The sequence below is a fragment of the Sinocyclocheilus grahami genome, unplaced genomic scaffold (assembly GCF_001515645.1).
Source record: "Sinocyclocheilus grahami isolate Dianchi unplaced genomic scaffold, SAMN03320097.WGS_v1.1 scaffold1564.1, whole genome shotgun sequence".
NCBI lineage: Eukaryota > Metazoa > Chordata > Actinopteri > Cypriniformes > Cyprinidae > Sinocyclocheilus > Sinocyclocheilus grahami.
This window is the reverse complement of record NW_015506743.1, coordinates 31,323-46,313: the sequence shown is the minus strand read 5'-3', so window position 1 is coordinate 46,313 and position 14,991 is coordinate 31,323. Positions and strand designations below refer to the sequence as shown.

At 41.3% G+C, this 14,991-nt stretch overlaps 1 protein-coding gene across 3 annotated transcripts; it reads right to left on the bottom strand.

Moving 5' to 3' along the window:
* Positions 1-822: 822 nt before the first annotated feature.
* Positions 823-14,572, bottom strand: LOC107571204 (DNA-binding protein RFX7-like). 3 transcript variants are annotated; one of them, XM_016257504.1, is made up of 10 exons: positions 13,305-14,572; positions 10,682-10,715; positions 6,727-6,812; positions 6,291-6,329; positions 6,017-6,139; positions 5,829-5,945; positions 5,610-5,694; positions 5,272-5,479; positions 4,800-5,101; positions 823-4,705 (listed from the first exon to the last, which is right to left on the bottom strand). In XM_016257504.1, exons 1-10 carry the CDS (start codon positions 13,418-13,420, stop codon positions 1,190-1,192), a joined length of 4,626 nt encoding a protein of 1,541 aa, XP_016112990.1. In that variant the 5' UTR covers positions 13,421-14,572; the 3' UTR covers positions 823-1,189. The 3 variants fall into 3 exon arrangements, with proteins under 3 accessions (XP_016112990.1, XP_016112991.1, XP_016112992.1); XM_016257505.1 differs by lacking the exon at positions 10,682-10,715 and adding an exon at positions 8,812-8,845; XM_016257506.1 differs by lacking the exon at positions 6,291-6,329.
* Between the last annotated feature and the right edge of the window lie 419 nt (positions 14,573-14,991).

Here is a 14,991-nt window from a genome sequence, read left to right as displayed (position 1 = left end):
ACTTCTGTGTAGGGCTGGGTATCGAGTTCGATACTTTTTAGGCACCAACCGAATTGCCTCGATACAATCGAGTATCGAAAATATCTGCAAAAGTATCAAGTCGAACACACCTACTAGTTTACACCGGTTACACTCGGAGATGTGGCGCACATGTGAGGCTGTAGTGCGAATGCGTCCCAGCCCCTTTAGATGTAAGGCTACATCTACACTGGTGTGTTTATGTTTTAAAATGAAAACAATCCTCGTCATACTGGCGTTTCCACTGCGTTTCAAGCCGGCTTTCCACTCTCTCTGACAAGCGACAGACCGGGCATTCAGTCATTCATTTCCAATGGAGAGTAGCGCGGGAGCTGTGTAGAGCTCCCATCATATGCAGATGTCCGTTCATACTAACGTTACACGACCGAAAGCGTGTGTTATGTGGCCATTCATGCAAACTGTAGCATCATGCTACATAAGACAATAAATAAGATTTATATTCCGCTTTTTTCTCAAAACTCACTTTAAACCACCAATCGAGTGTTTGCAATAACTTCCGATTGCCGTCTAATGTGTGTTTTGGCCATGTAATGTAGCTGAAATTAAATATGTTATTACCTCTGAGTCAGAGCAGCGATCATGGAAGAGAGAACACAAGCAGAAAGCGCTGGAAGCTGCTAATGCTCATCAGTAAATCAGTGGAAAATACAGAGAAATCATGATTCTGTCTGAGCTATGCGTTTTAAAATGAACACGCACTAGTGTAAAAGTTTTTTTTTTAAGTTGATGTAATCTTGTTAAAACTGATTTAATAAAAGTGGTATCGAAAAAAAGTCTCGTTCAGGAACCGGTATCGAAGTCAAGGTATCGGTATCTACATTTTTTGAACGATACCCAGCCCTACTTCTGAGTGAGGAGAAATGACTGGAATGATCTATGAAATCATACAACAGGAATACAAACAAAACCATTGTAAAAAAAAAATTTCAGATAAAGCACATGCCTGTAAGAGATTTACCTCAGGCTGGCACTTTACACTGGACAGTCCAAAGCGTCCAGATTTTTGCTGCACAGACACATCATTCAATATTTTTGTACGTAAAGGATACACAAAACGTTGCAATACAAAAAACAAACGCTGAACAGAAACCATAAATATAAACGACAACAGACGACAGCAACATCAACAGTAAAAGAACAGGAAATAATATTATCCCAACATTTCCACGGTTGGCTGGTCTTTATTCTCCAGCCAATCAAAACCAGCAGAATTCACAGTATCGCTGCAAATCTGCTGAAACAGAGGATCGTTCTTCAGTTCTTCCAGTGTGGCGTCTTCAAATTGGTCCTGCTGCTGACTCGGGTCAAACAGCAAGTTGGGGTCCAAAGTGTTTAGGTCGTTAATGCTACTCGAAAGGTCAGAAGTCAACCGGATATCGCTGGAAAAGTCAGAGGCGACAGCACTGAGCTCTGACGCCACCTGTCCGATGAGTTGCGAACTGGGGTTGAGGCTGTCCTCCCCCAAGAGATCCTTGACAGTAGTGTTGAAGTCTAGTTGCTCTTGCTGCACCTGATCCACAACCTGCTGCGAGGTTTGGGCCAACAAGTGGTGCTGGGTGAGATCTGGGTCATCTTGTAACTGTTGTGGGTCCGGCAACTGTAACTGTTGGTCCTGGAGTTGCAACTGTGTGTCTTGAAGTTGCAGCTGTTGGTCTCGGAGTTGTAACTGCTGATCTGGAAGTTGCAGCTGTTGATTCTGGAGTGGTAGCTGTTGGTCTTGCAACTCCAACTGCAGTTCCTGGAGCTGAAGCTGCTCTTCTGGTTGTTGCAGTCCAGAGCCCGATTGTGCTTGACTGTCACGACTGCAGAAGGTGACTTGCTCCTCTCCCGCACTTATGAGGTAACCCGTCTTCTGGAAGTCAAAAGGTGAAGGGCTTGAGTCCAGAGGCAGCTGCTGGTTCTGAGAGTTGGGGCCTCCGGGGAAGCCCTGTGTCGTCTCCAGGATTTGGGTTAAGTTCATCCGTGCCGTGTAATTGGCGGGCAGGTTGTTTACACCCAGTCCTCGCACTGCATCGTCTCCATCCGTGTCCATCTTGCTAAGGAGCACGGTGGTGATCTTAGCGCTATTGCTTTGCTGCCCCTGGTGACTGATGGGAAGCAGCTCAGACTGCATCATGATGTTTAGTGGAACTGATTGGCTCCTCTGGGCCAAGCTGCTGGCACTGACCCCAGACTGGTTGTTGGACAAAATGTTCAGAACCTCAAATGTCAGGGGGCAATTAAAGGGAGAAACAACAGACCGTGGGGTGGTGACTGTTTGTGCAGTGGTGCCACTAAGGTTACGCTGGCGAACTGCTGGGCTAACGCTGCGACACCGGAAGGTTCCACCTCCAGATGTAGATGTGCTTCCTGCCCCTTTGTTGTCCAACGGAGCTGGGACGGCAAAACTTTCTTGCTTGCTACTAAGGGTGGTTTGCTGTCCTTGTTGCACTGGAGAAATGGTTGTTAGCCTTCCCAAGTTTCCGTCCTGATGCCTTGACTGAGACTGGAGAGATTGACCTGGGATGGCAAAAGCGTGTGGTTTACGGAAGTGGTCCTCGACCAGATCCTGATAACTGGGCAGGATACCAATGGTAGCATTGGTGGATATAACAGGAGACCCTGCGGTGCTGTTGTACCTGTTGTTGATCCACTCCAGCTTGGCTTTATCTGGGTGGGTGGCCATTGGCCTTTGCATGGGTTTTACTGGACTGCTGGACACAACGCTACCATCATGATATCCAGTTATACTGGAGTTTATTGGAGTGAATGCAAAGGGATTGCGGCATTCGATGGGGCTTGGAGGAACACTGCTGCTGCAGTTTGACAGTGGGGTGCTGATGGGTGTATGGCGCCCGCCTAAGATGCTATCCACTGGGGTAACAGGTGCCATTCGAGAACAAGGGCTTTCTCTGGTCAAGCTGTGCCCCCCTGGTAGCATCTCGGAGGTAGGAGTTGGTGTAGGTGTTGGTGTTGGAGTGGGCGTCGGAGTTGGCGTGTGGATTGGCGTGGCGCTACTGTGGGACGAATGATAGAACTGTGTACTTGTCTGATGGGGCGAGAGGATTGTTCCTTGACCAACCGTGGCTTGACCTTGTAGGGATATATCAACACAGCTCAGGTAGGATTGCAAGCTGCTATTCAGCTTCATCTGTTCCTCCATCTGTACAAGCTCTTCTACAATACTGTCCTGGGTCATATCATCATCATTGAAGGGAAAATAGTCTATACTAGCTTGGGCTCCTGCAAAATCAACAATTTCCTGCTGAAGAGTGAGCTGACTAGTGGTCTCAGTTGCCTGGGCCATCAACGATAATGGATTAGCGGCAATCTGCTTGTGTTCTGCTTGCATCTGTTGCGAGTGGTCTTGCAGCGAACTCTTGAGTTCACTTACAGTAGATACCTGCTGACAAATGTCACTGCTGATTTGTTGGTGACTTGGGATTTGCTGCAGTAAAGCTGTGCTATTAGCAGAAGCAGTTTCACTGGGGCTAATATCAGCAACTTCATATTGAGGATTAACCATCTGGGAGGTGCCCAGGGCTCCAATGGGAGTGTCAGAAAGAGCTAAGATTTGAGTTGGAAGAGAGCTACTCTGTTTTAGTGTAACTTTGCATGGAGCGCTCTCTGGTCTTGCTGGAGTGCCAGATATCTGAATCTTCTTAGCTGCTATTACAATACCAGGCTTGGCATTGTAGCCAACATCCAAAGGTTGCTGGGAAATGAATACTCTTTTAACTGGGATTGTATGGGTTTCCAAAACAGATGCAGAGCGTTTTCGAGGGCTTTTTCGACCGAGACCAGCATCTTTTGAAGAAGTGCTTGCAGTTGCCATCGCACAAATGGATGACAATTCAGCATCTACATTCTGGCTAGTTACAGTTAAATACAAAGTACTTTCTGGTTGATCATTGTTGTTATTGCTGCTTGGGGCAAGAGCCCCCATGATTGTACTTGAAGGGGTTGTAGAGTCACTCTTGGCCCTTGTCACTCTCTCAGGCACAGGGGACGCCTTAATAAGAAAAGAGGGTTCACTGGAAGCCCTGAATTTAGTGGCTCTTTCATTCTTAAGTCCTGTACTGTTCCCTGATGCAGTGATTTGTTTATAAACAGCAGTAGCTGAGTTACTGTCATTCACAGCTTCGAATGTCACTTTTATCTCACTGGTAACAGTGGATGCTGATGGAGTTGGGGTCGTGGAGGGACGTCCAGCTTTCCCAGATGACTGGAGAGACATGACCGACGCCCCATTCTGCACTTGCTGGATTTGGCAAGATTCTTCCAGGGAAGCTGTGCTACTGAAACCTGCCGAAGCAGGTCGCAACGGGGTAGGAGTACTACTGCTACTACTGCTACTGCTAGGCGCTAACGAAATTGCAGTCATCTTGACCACATTTAAAGAGCTAACATGGGGCGTGGGCATCACCGTCTTGATGGGGCTGTTGGTGATTAGGAGTGTTGGGGGCGATCGAAGTGCAATGGCGCTTGTAGCAGAGGGTTTAGGTAAAATCTGAGCATATCGGTGTCTGGCCAACCTGTCACCGACTGGGCTGGCAGGGAAATTTTGGGGTGTTTTTGGAGACTGCTTAACAGGTTGTGTCAAGACCTGGAAGTTAACAGGAACAACTTTTCCCTCTGCTGCCCCAACAGGACTTGGAGAGGTCATTAGTTGCCGGTTTCTCTGAACCTGAAAATGATGCAAACAAAGGCACAATCTAAATCATTTGTCATTCAGTAATGTCGAATCATCCATACCCTGCTATCAACCAAAATCTCCTTACTGTGATAGGACTTGGAACAGCAGTGACCACAATGCCTATGGTTGGTTGAGGGGACAGTATTGCAGGACTTCCAGAGGTCAGGCTGGATCCAGGGCCGGGTGTGCCCGCCTCTGCCCTTCTGGCCTGGGCATCAGTGGGCAAAGGAGAGGTGAGCTTCTGCTCCTGCTGTTTCTTCTGAATCTTCCGCTGCAGCTGCTGTTTGGCGTCTACAGAAGGCGAAGGGAGGGTCTTCACTTGGGGCTGGAATGAGTTGGCTTCACCGGTTGGCACAAAGGCAGAGGCAGGCGTAGGGGTTTTCATACCTGGTTTTTATCAAAGAGATTCCAGTTAAATACAAGTAACGAACATAGTTTGAATGCCACACAAGTAAAACTCCTGAAGGGTGCAACCAGTAGCTGCTACAACTGACATTTTCAAAGAGTTTAATCATGCATCGTCTAGATTTGTATGCAAGGTAATTTTTGTGTCTTGCCTGTTGGGGTTCCAGTCATAACAGTAAGAGCTGCCATGGACTTAGTGCCTATATAGTGACTGTTGAGAAGAAAGCGTGCCAGTTCGTCCACATTGTCAAACTGGCGACTCAAAACCTTCTGAGCCCATTCGCAGACCAGACCGCAAGCTGCAGAACGCATCTCATCCTCAGCACTGGGAGACTGTCCGGTCGAGTCCAACAACTCACACTAAAGAAGCCCAGCAAAAAGAGGTTTATCAAACTTGTACAAACTTAATTTGAAAACCAACACAATGCTGTTGCAATTAGGGCATGATATGAATGTCTTGTTTTGGATTTGACAGAAACAGGATACTGACCCCGTCTCCTGATTTGTGTAAGTCCAGGTTAGGGAGTGACGGCACGTGCACAAATGCTTTTTTTCTCAGCCCACTGTAGCAGTACGTAATGCATTGTAAAGGTTCACAACAATTCTCAATGCACACAAAATGCTTCAAAAGCAAATGTTGTCATGCTTTAGGTGTATCGCAGGTAGCTCAAATTCAAAATATTTCAGATGTTTCCACACAAAAGGATATTTTGATTTCCCCCTCATGCCCAAACGGCGTGCCTTCATGTTCGGAAAAACGTTTTTCATGATCTTTCCAAAATCAGCTGCGCTTAAAGGATGGTAACCCAGATTGTCGCAATAACTCCTGAAACATAGCATCAGATGAGTACAAGCAAACACAACTTCTGTCCATTACTGCAGTGTCAAATCACTCACTTGTATTCGTCGTACACCTCTTGTTTTGGCAGTGAGGTTTCTGGGTGCTCTTCCAAGTGATTTCGGATCCAGTTGAAGGCGTACATCTGTTGAGTCCGGCTGGACGACATGGAATTCTGGTCGCTATGGGGAAAACAGAGGAAAAGAAAGGCTTAAAACCAGAGATGGTGCAGCACCAGACGGCTGTGTGTACATTTGTTGGTCCTGTATAATATATCATGTTACAAACTACTTCAAAATTATTTTCCCTTTAATATAGTTAAAGTTGTAGTACCATATCGCAGGACTTGCAGAGCCCCTCTGATTTTCAGTTCTATTGGACATCATGTTGGTAAAGAGGGGTTGACATGATGGACAGATAAGGGGAAACAAATGATAAAACACAGGAAGCTTGGTATTGCAATGTCATAATTTACACAAAATCTGTATAACTGGCGAAATGATTAGCTCATGACTCATAAATCAATGTAAACCTGACAACAAATGCAAAACGAAACAATATTACAAAAAATGATACTTGCAAATGTTTAGATTTTGTTTCATAAATGCATTTCATATATGCATGTTTCACTGAATGTAAATATGAGTGAATCATAAACAGACATACAGTATATGCTATGAGTGTATTTGATATTGCAAAGCACAAAAAAACATAAAAAGAGAGGAGGGGGATATGGAAAGGAATAGTGTAGATAATAAATAATATGCACCTTTTGTCATTGCCACCACTGGGACCAGAAGGCAACTTAAGGTAGAGGTAGAGCTTTTCGATATCTGTAAACTTCTCAACATCTTGCTGTGTAAATGAACAACACAAGGATTATGGCAATTCAGACAAGTTTGACATTCTTTTTTACTATTAAAAAAACAGCATGTTAACAGTCATGCCGAGGCATTAAATGTAATTAAAGTGTGAAATTCTGTGACTACACTAAAATGTATTCATTTTTTTAAAAATGACAATATTTTTGAGAACAAGAGTTTTTCCAATAAAAGTTTACATTTGGTTGTGGTGGAGATTCCACTGCAGCAGAATTTAGATTTTGCTACTTTTTCTCCAAAAAAAATAAAAGAAATGACATTATTGTCATGCACAATATCAAACACCCACACCATTATCACACACTAAAATTCACTTAAAGGCCTTGATTTTCGGCCCCTGCATAAGACTCCGCAGTCCATGACATCACTGTTTTCACCTGCATTCATTTCCGCAAGGTTGCCGTATTGTACGGGGAGAACCAGAGCCCCTCGAGTCGGCCAGGCGCACAGTACCAGAGCGTGTCTGCGCATACGACCAACAGCAAACCTGCAATCCTGCCCTGCTCTTAGCCGGTTGCCATGTAAACCCTGACAGTAAACATGCATGTCAATGCTGACACACTGGCAACACGTCGTTCCAGCACAGGCTCCGCCCACCTCGCTTTCCATTGGCTGGTGAGAGTGAATTCCTCTCACCTCGTCCTATTCTAGTTGCCTCTTTGTTGCTAGGGGAAACCGGCGCTCATGAATGGATGTGAGGCTGGGCAGCCAATGAGAGTCAATAAAAAAATAAAAGACGATTCACTGTTATTTCCTAAATGTACCAGGTAGTGGTTATAAATCCTTCCATCCAAAGCAAACAGCCTTATTCTTATTCTGTTCTTCCGGTCTCCATAGAAACCCATGTTAAAGCGGTGTAATGAGATCGACTGAATTAATTAAACTGAAACTTTTTAGTGTAACTAAATATAAAAATGTGTGCATGGTTGAGTGGTGCTGTTGTTGGCTGCCACAGCAATAAACTTCCTGTAAAGTACTTGCATAATGCATAAGGCTTGCAGCACCTAAGTTAAAATACTGTGTGTAAGATAATAAAATAATGTGTGCTCTTATCATTTCATGAACAAAATCCTCTGAACTTCACCCTCGAGCCGCCTCATGTCATCTACACACTCATCATGGTTATTCTGACACTATAAAGTGAAGAAACTATGGTGCAATGTGCTTTTTAAAGCCATTTTCATAGGTTTAACTTTATAATATCCGCTCGGAAAATACGTTGATTTGACTAGAAACACCCAGAACGTCCAAAAGCAGAACTACAAAAATGTTAGTACTCTGTTAAAACGTAAAAAAAACGTGTTAGTACTTCTAATGTTAAAAACATGTTAGTTCTTTGTTTAAAAAAAAAAAAAAAAGATGTTAGTACTTTAAAATGTTAAAAACGTGTTAGTAAACAATTGCTAAAAATATATTAAAGAATTTGCGTTAACACTCATGATTTTTCAAAGTTGTAAATAAAACAGAGTACGTTTGACAAGAAAATACTATTTCAGTCTTTCTAAATCTAAATTTTACATTTAATTCTATGTGTTGCTGTGATTGTGAAATTTATTAGCAAGTTTGGACTGAAAATTCTACAAACATGCAAAGGAAGAATTATGACAAACACATCTTCCATCTAAGGAAAATGTAGCAGGACACTACGATACTCCCTGTTGACTAATAACTATGGATTATTTGATGATGACAACTGCTGTAGAAAACACTGTTTTGATGAAAGTGAGTGGCCTTTAGATGACACACACACACACACACATTCATAAATAGGCTAGTTACATTTATAAATAATATTTAAAATCCTCAACCAACGATTACAGTTTAAGGTTTATATTGCAACTTGCTGCATTAATATAGAACACATCTGCATTATAATGCAGAATCTCAAACTAGAGTCCAAACTACCTGTCTGATAATACAAAACTGGAAGCACACTGCCTAAATGTTTATAATTAATGGCATGAGAGACTTACCAATATACTCTCCACTTTTGATTGGACTGATTTGCTGTAAAACAAGAAAAGCAGATTATTAGACTGGTTGTGCTTCAAGTATGAACACAATGAGAAAAAACAAAACAAGACTGTTGAGTTCCTGATAACAGGCAGGGTATTTTTTGGAGTTGGTTGCGCTTGTTTAAGACAAAAGAACTCGTAGAAAGAAAGAAAAACACCGGCTCTTCTTTAATCCTTAATGACAGTGTCAAAGGTAGAGTTCTACGACAGCGGTCTATTCATTTAACAGGTTTGTGGATTCTGGAGAAATTAAGCTTTTATGGACATCACATGTTAAGTGCATGTAGATCATCTAAAATCATTTTCATGTCTGATTTTTATGGGAAATGAGGTACAAGTGGACTTTCAAAATCAATCAGACATCGCATTTAACTGAAATCAGACACAGATAATCCATGCAATGCGATTAGACATCATCCCCATGCAATGAAATCATACATCCAAATGCAATGAAATTAGAGAGACTTTGTACTGAGATCAGATATTACTTGCATCTGAAATCAGAAATGCCATTGCAAAGACATCAGAAGATCCATGCAATAGAATCAGACACCGTCCCCATGCAATAGAATCAGACATCACATCCAAGCAATTAAAACAGACATCCCAATGCAATTATAAATCAGACATTATCACATGCACTGAAATCAGATATTACTTGTCATTGCATGGCATATCTGATTTAAAATGCAAGCAATATCTGATTTCAGTTCATGAGATTACGCCTGATTTACAATTTCATTGCATTGGGTTGAATGATTTCATTGCTTGGATATGACGTCTGATTTTATTGCATAAGGACACACACACACACGCACACACACACGCACGCACACACACGCACACACACACACACGCACACACACACTGGAACTAAAAATAAATCACACTGTCAGACAGTAATGAATATCACTAACATATTCTTTACACGATCAGAATAATCTCACAATGAACACATTCACCAAATATGACTCACAAACTAATGACCTCATTCACATTCACAAATGCAAAACAATTCATAAACACATTTTCAACATTTAAAAACTGAATGCTGAATCTGCATTTTTAAATGTCTTGTCCAATGTTTTTAATAATGTACTACACTCACACTATTCCTGCAGCATGCAGTATGTCTCCTATGGAGATGTAATACTCCTATGATCTTCTACACCAGCATAAGTGTGCATTATACAACCAGAGCACCTGACACACAATACTGCATCCCACAATGCAATGTGCTCAGCTTGACCTTCCATTTCCAGTGTGATGAATGAAGCAGATGCTGGTTTATCTGGTTCACCAGTGGCTGATGCTGATAAATAGATAAAGGCCGGCGTAACACTGATATTTAAAATATTTATTCATTACTTAATGCCATATCAGCAGAAAAAGCTATTGTAAATTCAGTAGTACAAATAAAAATGATAGTAAAACCTTTAGTTGAAATCTAAAATATTCACAGGAAAAGTCTTTTTTAAAAAGGATGTTAATTTAAAAAATATTTATAACACAATTATAGCAACATTATTAATGTAATACTTGCCCAATATTATCTCTAAAAATGCTAATTCATTTTAGAAACAGTGGCAACTGCAATATGATAAGACTTCATTATTCATAAATAGGCTAGTTACATTTATAAATAATATTTAAAATCCTCAACCAACGATTACAGTTTAAGGTTTATATTGCAACTTGCTGCATTAATATAGAACACATCTGCATTATAATGCAGAATCTCAAACTAGAGTCCAAACTACCTGTCTGATAATACAAAACTGGAAGCACACTGCCTAAATGTTTATAATTAATGGCATGAGAGACTTACCAATATACTCTCCACTTTTGATTGGACTGATTTGCTGTAAAACAAGAAAAGCAGATTATTAGACTGGTTGTGCTTCAAGTATGAACACAATGAGAAAAAACAAAACAAGACTGTTGAGTTCCTGATAACAGGCAGGGTATTTTTTGGAGTTGGTTGCGCTTGTTTAAGACAAAAGAACTCGTAGAAAGAAAGAAAAACACCGGCTCTTCTTTAATCCTTAATGACAGTGTCAAAGGTAGAGTTCTACGACAGCGGTCTATTCATTTAACAGGTTTGTGGATTCTGGAGAAATTAAGCTTTTATGGACATCACATGTTAAGTGCATGTAGATCATCTAAAATCATTTTCATGTCTGATTTTTATGGGAAATGAGGTACAAGTGGACTTTCAAAATCAATCAGACATCGCATTTAACTGAAATCAGACATTGCATGCAATGATATCAGATAATCCATGCAATGCGATTAGACATCATCCCCATGCAATGAAATCATACATCCATTGCAACTAAAATCAGACATCCAAATGCAATGAAATTAGAGAGACTTTGTACTGAGATCAGATATTACTTGCATCTGAAATCAGAAATGCCATTGCAAAGACATCAGAAGATCCATGCAATAGAATCAGACACCGTCCCCATGCAACAGAATCAGACATCACATCCAAGCAATTAAAACAGACATCCCAATGCAATTATAAATCAGACATTATCACATGCACTGAAATCAGATATTACTTGTCATTGCATGGCATATCTGATTTAAAATGCAAGCAATATCTGATTTCAGTTCATGAGATTACGCCTGATTTACAATTTCATTGCATTGGGTTGAATGATTTCATTGCTTGGATATGACGTCTGATTTTATTGCATAAGGACTTTGTTTGATTTTGTCTAATTGATTTTCTGAAGTCATTGCATGATATATCAGATGTCATTGCATGGTATATCTGATTTCAGTGCATGTCTGATTTATAATTGCATTGGGGTATCTGTTTTAATTGTTCGGATATGATGTCTGATTCTATTGCATAGGGACGGTGTCTGATTTTATTGCATGGATTTTCTGATGTCACTACACGGGATGTCTGATTTCATTGCGTTTGGATGTCTGATTCTGTTGCATGGGGTGGGGATGGTGTCTGATTTTATCTCGTTGATTTTCTGATGTAATTGCATGCCATATCTGATTTAAAATGCATCTCGTTCAATGACATCAGAAAATCAATGAGATAACTGCAATAAAATCATGCATCCATTGCAACTGAAATCAGACATTCAAATGCAATGAAATTAAATATCAGACATAATCACATGCATTGAGATTATACATTACATGGATGCCACAGAATGAAATCAGACATCCTATGCAATTACATCCCAAGCAGTGACATCAAAAAAATCCATGCAAGAAAATCAGATATCATATGCAAGCAATGAAATCAGACATCCCATTGCAAATGAAATTAGAAATCAGACATAATCACATGCAGTGACATTAGAAAATCCATGCAATAAAATCAGACAATCTAATGCAGTCATAAACACCATAATCACATGCACTCAAATCAGATATGCCATGCAATGAAATCATACAAGCCATGGAATGAAATCAGACATCCCCACGCACTGAAACCAGATATTATTTGAAATCAGATTTGACATGCATTGAAATCAAACATCCCATGCAGTGACATCAGAAAATCTAATGCAGTCATAGAATAATAATCACATGCACTGAAATATGCCATGCAACACAATCATAATCCATGGAATGAAATCAGACATCCCCATGCAGTGAAATCAGATTTGACATGCACTGAAATCAGAAAATCCATGCAATAAAATCAGACATCCAAAATCAATGGAAGTAGAAATAGCAATGCAATGCAATGACATCATATATATCACTTGCACATAGAATAATAATCACATGCACTGAAATATGCCATGCAACACAATCATAATCCATGGAATGAAATCAGACATCCCCATGCAGTGAAATCAGATTTGACATGCACTGAAATCAGAAAATCCATGCAATAAAATCAGACATCCAAAATCAAGTAGAAATAGCAATGCAATGACATCATATATATCACTTGCGTTTGAAATCAGCTGTACCATGCAATTAAATCAGACATCAGATCCAAGCAATGAAATCAGAATGCAATTATAAACCAGCCATAATCACATGCACTCAAATCAGATATGCCATGCAACGAAATCATCCAATCAATGCACTGAAATCAGACATCCCATGCAGTGACATCAGAAAATCCATGCAATATAATCAGACATCCAAATGTAACTGAAGTAGAAATAGCAATGCAATGACATCATATAATCACTGACATTTGAAATCAGCTGTAGCATGCAATGGAATCAGACAATCGAATGCAATTATAAACCAGCCATAATCACATGCACTGAAAGCAGATATGCATTGCAACTACATGTAGGCCTGCCGTCCATTTGGCATCAGACATCCTAATGCAAACACTCAAACATCACATGCAATAGAAGCAGCAAGTAAACGCGTCTCTCTCTCTCTCTCTCTCTCTCTCTCTCTCTGAGCGCAGAGATGTGCTGGGGTGTTTTTGAGATCGGATCTCTTACCAAATGGAGTTCTTGATCTTGTTGTACTGCAGCGCCGTCGCTTCGGGGCTCTGCAGGGACGCTCCGGGAGCACCGGGCTGTTGTTGTTGATCATCAGCCATCACGGTGAGATTCATGCATGGGAGGAGGAGGAGGAGGAGGAGGAGGAGGAAGAGGACAGCTTCAGCGTGTAGGCCGCATTTGAGCGCATAACGCCCGGAGCCGTGGTGAGACGAGCCTTTTACCGGGAGCACGGACCGAGCAGCGCGGGCGGATTCGGACGCATAGACGGGCGAGAACGCGGCGGAAAAACACGGAGCTTCTCGGAGCGGCGGACAGAGACAGCAGCAGCAGCCGCCACGGACCGAGCTGCAGGCGGAGACTGCGCATGCGCACGAGCGACCTCCGGAGAGACGGCAGCTTCAGAAATGAGCGGTTTTAACCTAACCCTAACTCACCTGTACAAAAGGTCAAGACCGAACACTGCACTGCTTTGCTGCACACACGCGTACTGAAGAGTGCATTGGTATAACATGGAACATTTTAGTGCTAGCCAGTAGTTGTTTGGGTTTTAGATTTTTAGAAGACAGATTTTCATGCATTTACATCTGGGACTGCTGTATGTCCAAAAACCTGCTCATATTATAGCATCAGTTCACTTGATTTGAACATGACTGAATTAAAAGCTGAAATCACCTACACTGTGGGAACCTTTGGGAGGAAGACGGCTTAATAACATCTTCATTAAAATCTAAAAGTGTGTAAAGGTTACTGTAGGGATTTGGGAAGGAGGTAGTGATTATCATTAGCCATAAGCACCAAGAACATAGTGCCATATAATGAAAGAGCTATTGTGAAAAAGCCCTTCTTTTATTGCATTGGAATTATTAGGCTAATACGCCGTGTCTATTTATTGATTTGTGAAAGGAATGAAAACGAGCCTGTGAGGGATAATAGTTTGTAAAGTTGTGAAAATGAGATTTGCAGTTCAATATGGCTCCTGCCATGAGTGAGGTCGCTTTGCAGTCCAGCTCTTTAAACCTCCACTTTGAGTCTGAATACAGCAAGATAATTCTACACTGCCCTCTGCTGGTGATGCACAATACAGCACCTCAAATAACAGCACTGCACCCTGCTGCTGGGAAATATTCTCCTACATCATGCTTATATTATGACCGATTTTACATTCAAAGCGACTTGTTTGATGGCTCCAGCATGTCTTCTGCACTACTATCACTCCAGTGCTGTTATTAACTCTACCTACAATGTATAGTATATTGCAGTCTGTTTCTAACTGCATGCATTTTTTAAATAAATAGGAATAATTTCACTCTTAGATCATCTTTAAATCATGAAAATAATTTGAAATGCTATCCCATAAGCGATATCTCATGATCTCTTCTCAAGTGTTGTTTATTAAAGTTATAATGAGGTCAGAGGTTTGCATATCAAAATTGCATTTTGCAGTATTTTATTATTTGAGTGCATACTCCAATTCCTATGCATTCAGTTTGTAATCTTTCAATAAAAAGCATTTCAGATTTTATAGTCTGTCTGTCTTTGATGTGAATGTCTGCGCTGAAGAGGTCTGTTGGTCTGATGGAGGAGAGACGGAGACTCGACCTGACAATTGAGTCTGTGACAGTGTCAACACACACTCACACACACACACTCACACACACACACACACACACACTCACACACTCAC

Excerpts from the sequence above, each read along its gene's own strand:
- LOC107571204 (XM_016257504.1), bottom strand. The coding sequence starts at position 13,420 with ATGAATCTCACCGTGATGGCTGATGATCAACAACAACAGCCCGGTGCT. Across the intron at positions 6,330-6,726 it reads AGTGGTGGCAATGACAAAAG|AACTGAAAATCAGAGGGGCT; the intron begins GTGCATATTATT and ends GATGTCCAATAG. Across the intron at positions 5,102-5,271 it reads TATGACTGGAACCCCAACAG|GTATGAAAACCCCTACGCCT; the intron begins GCAAGACACAAA and ends GATAAAAACCAG.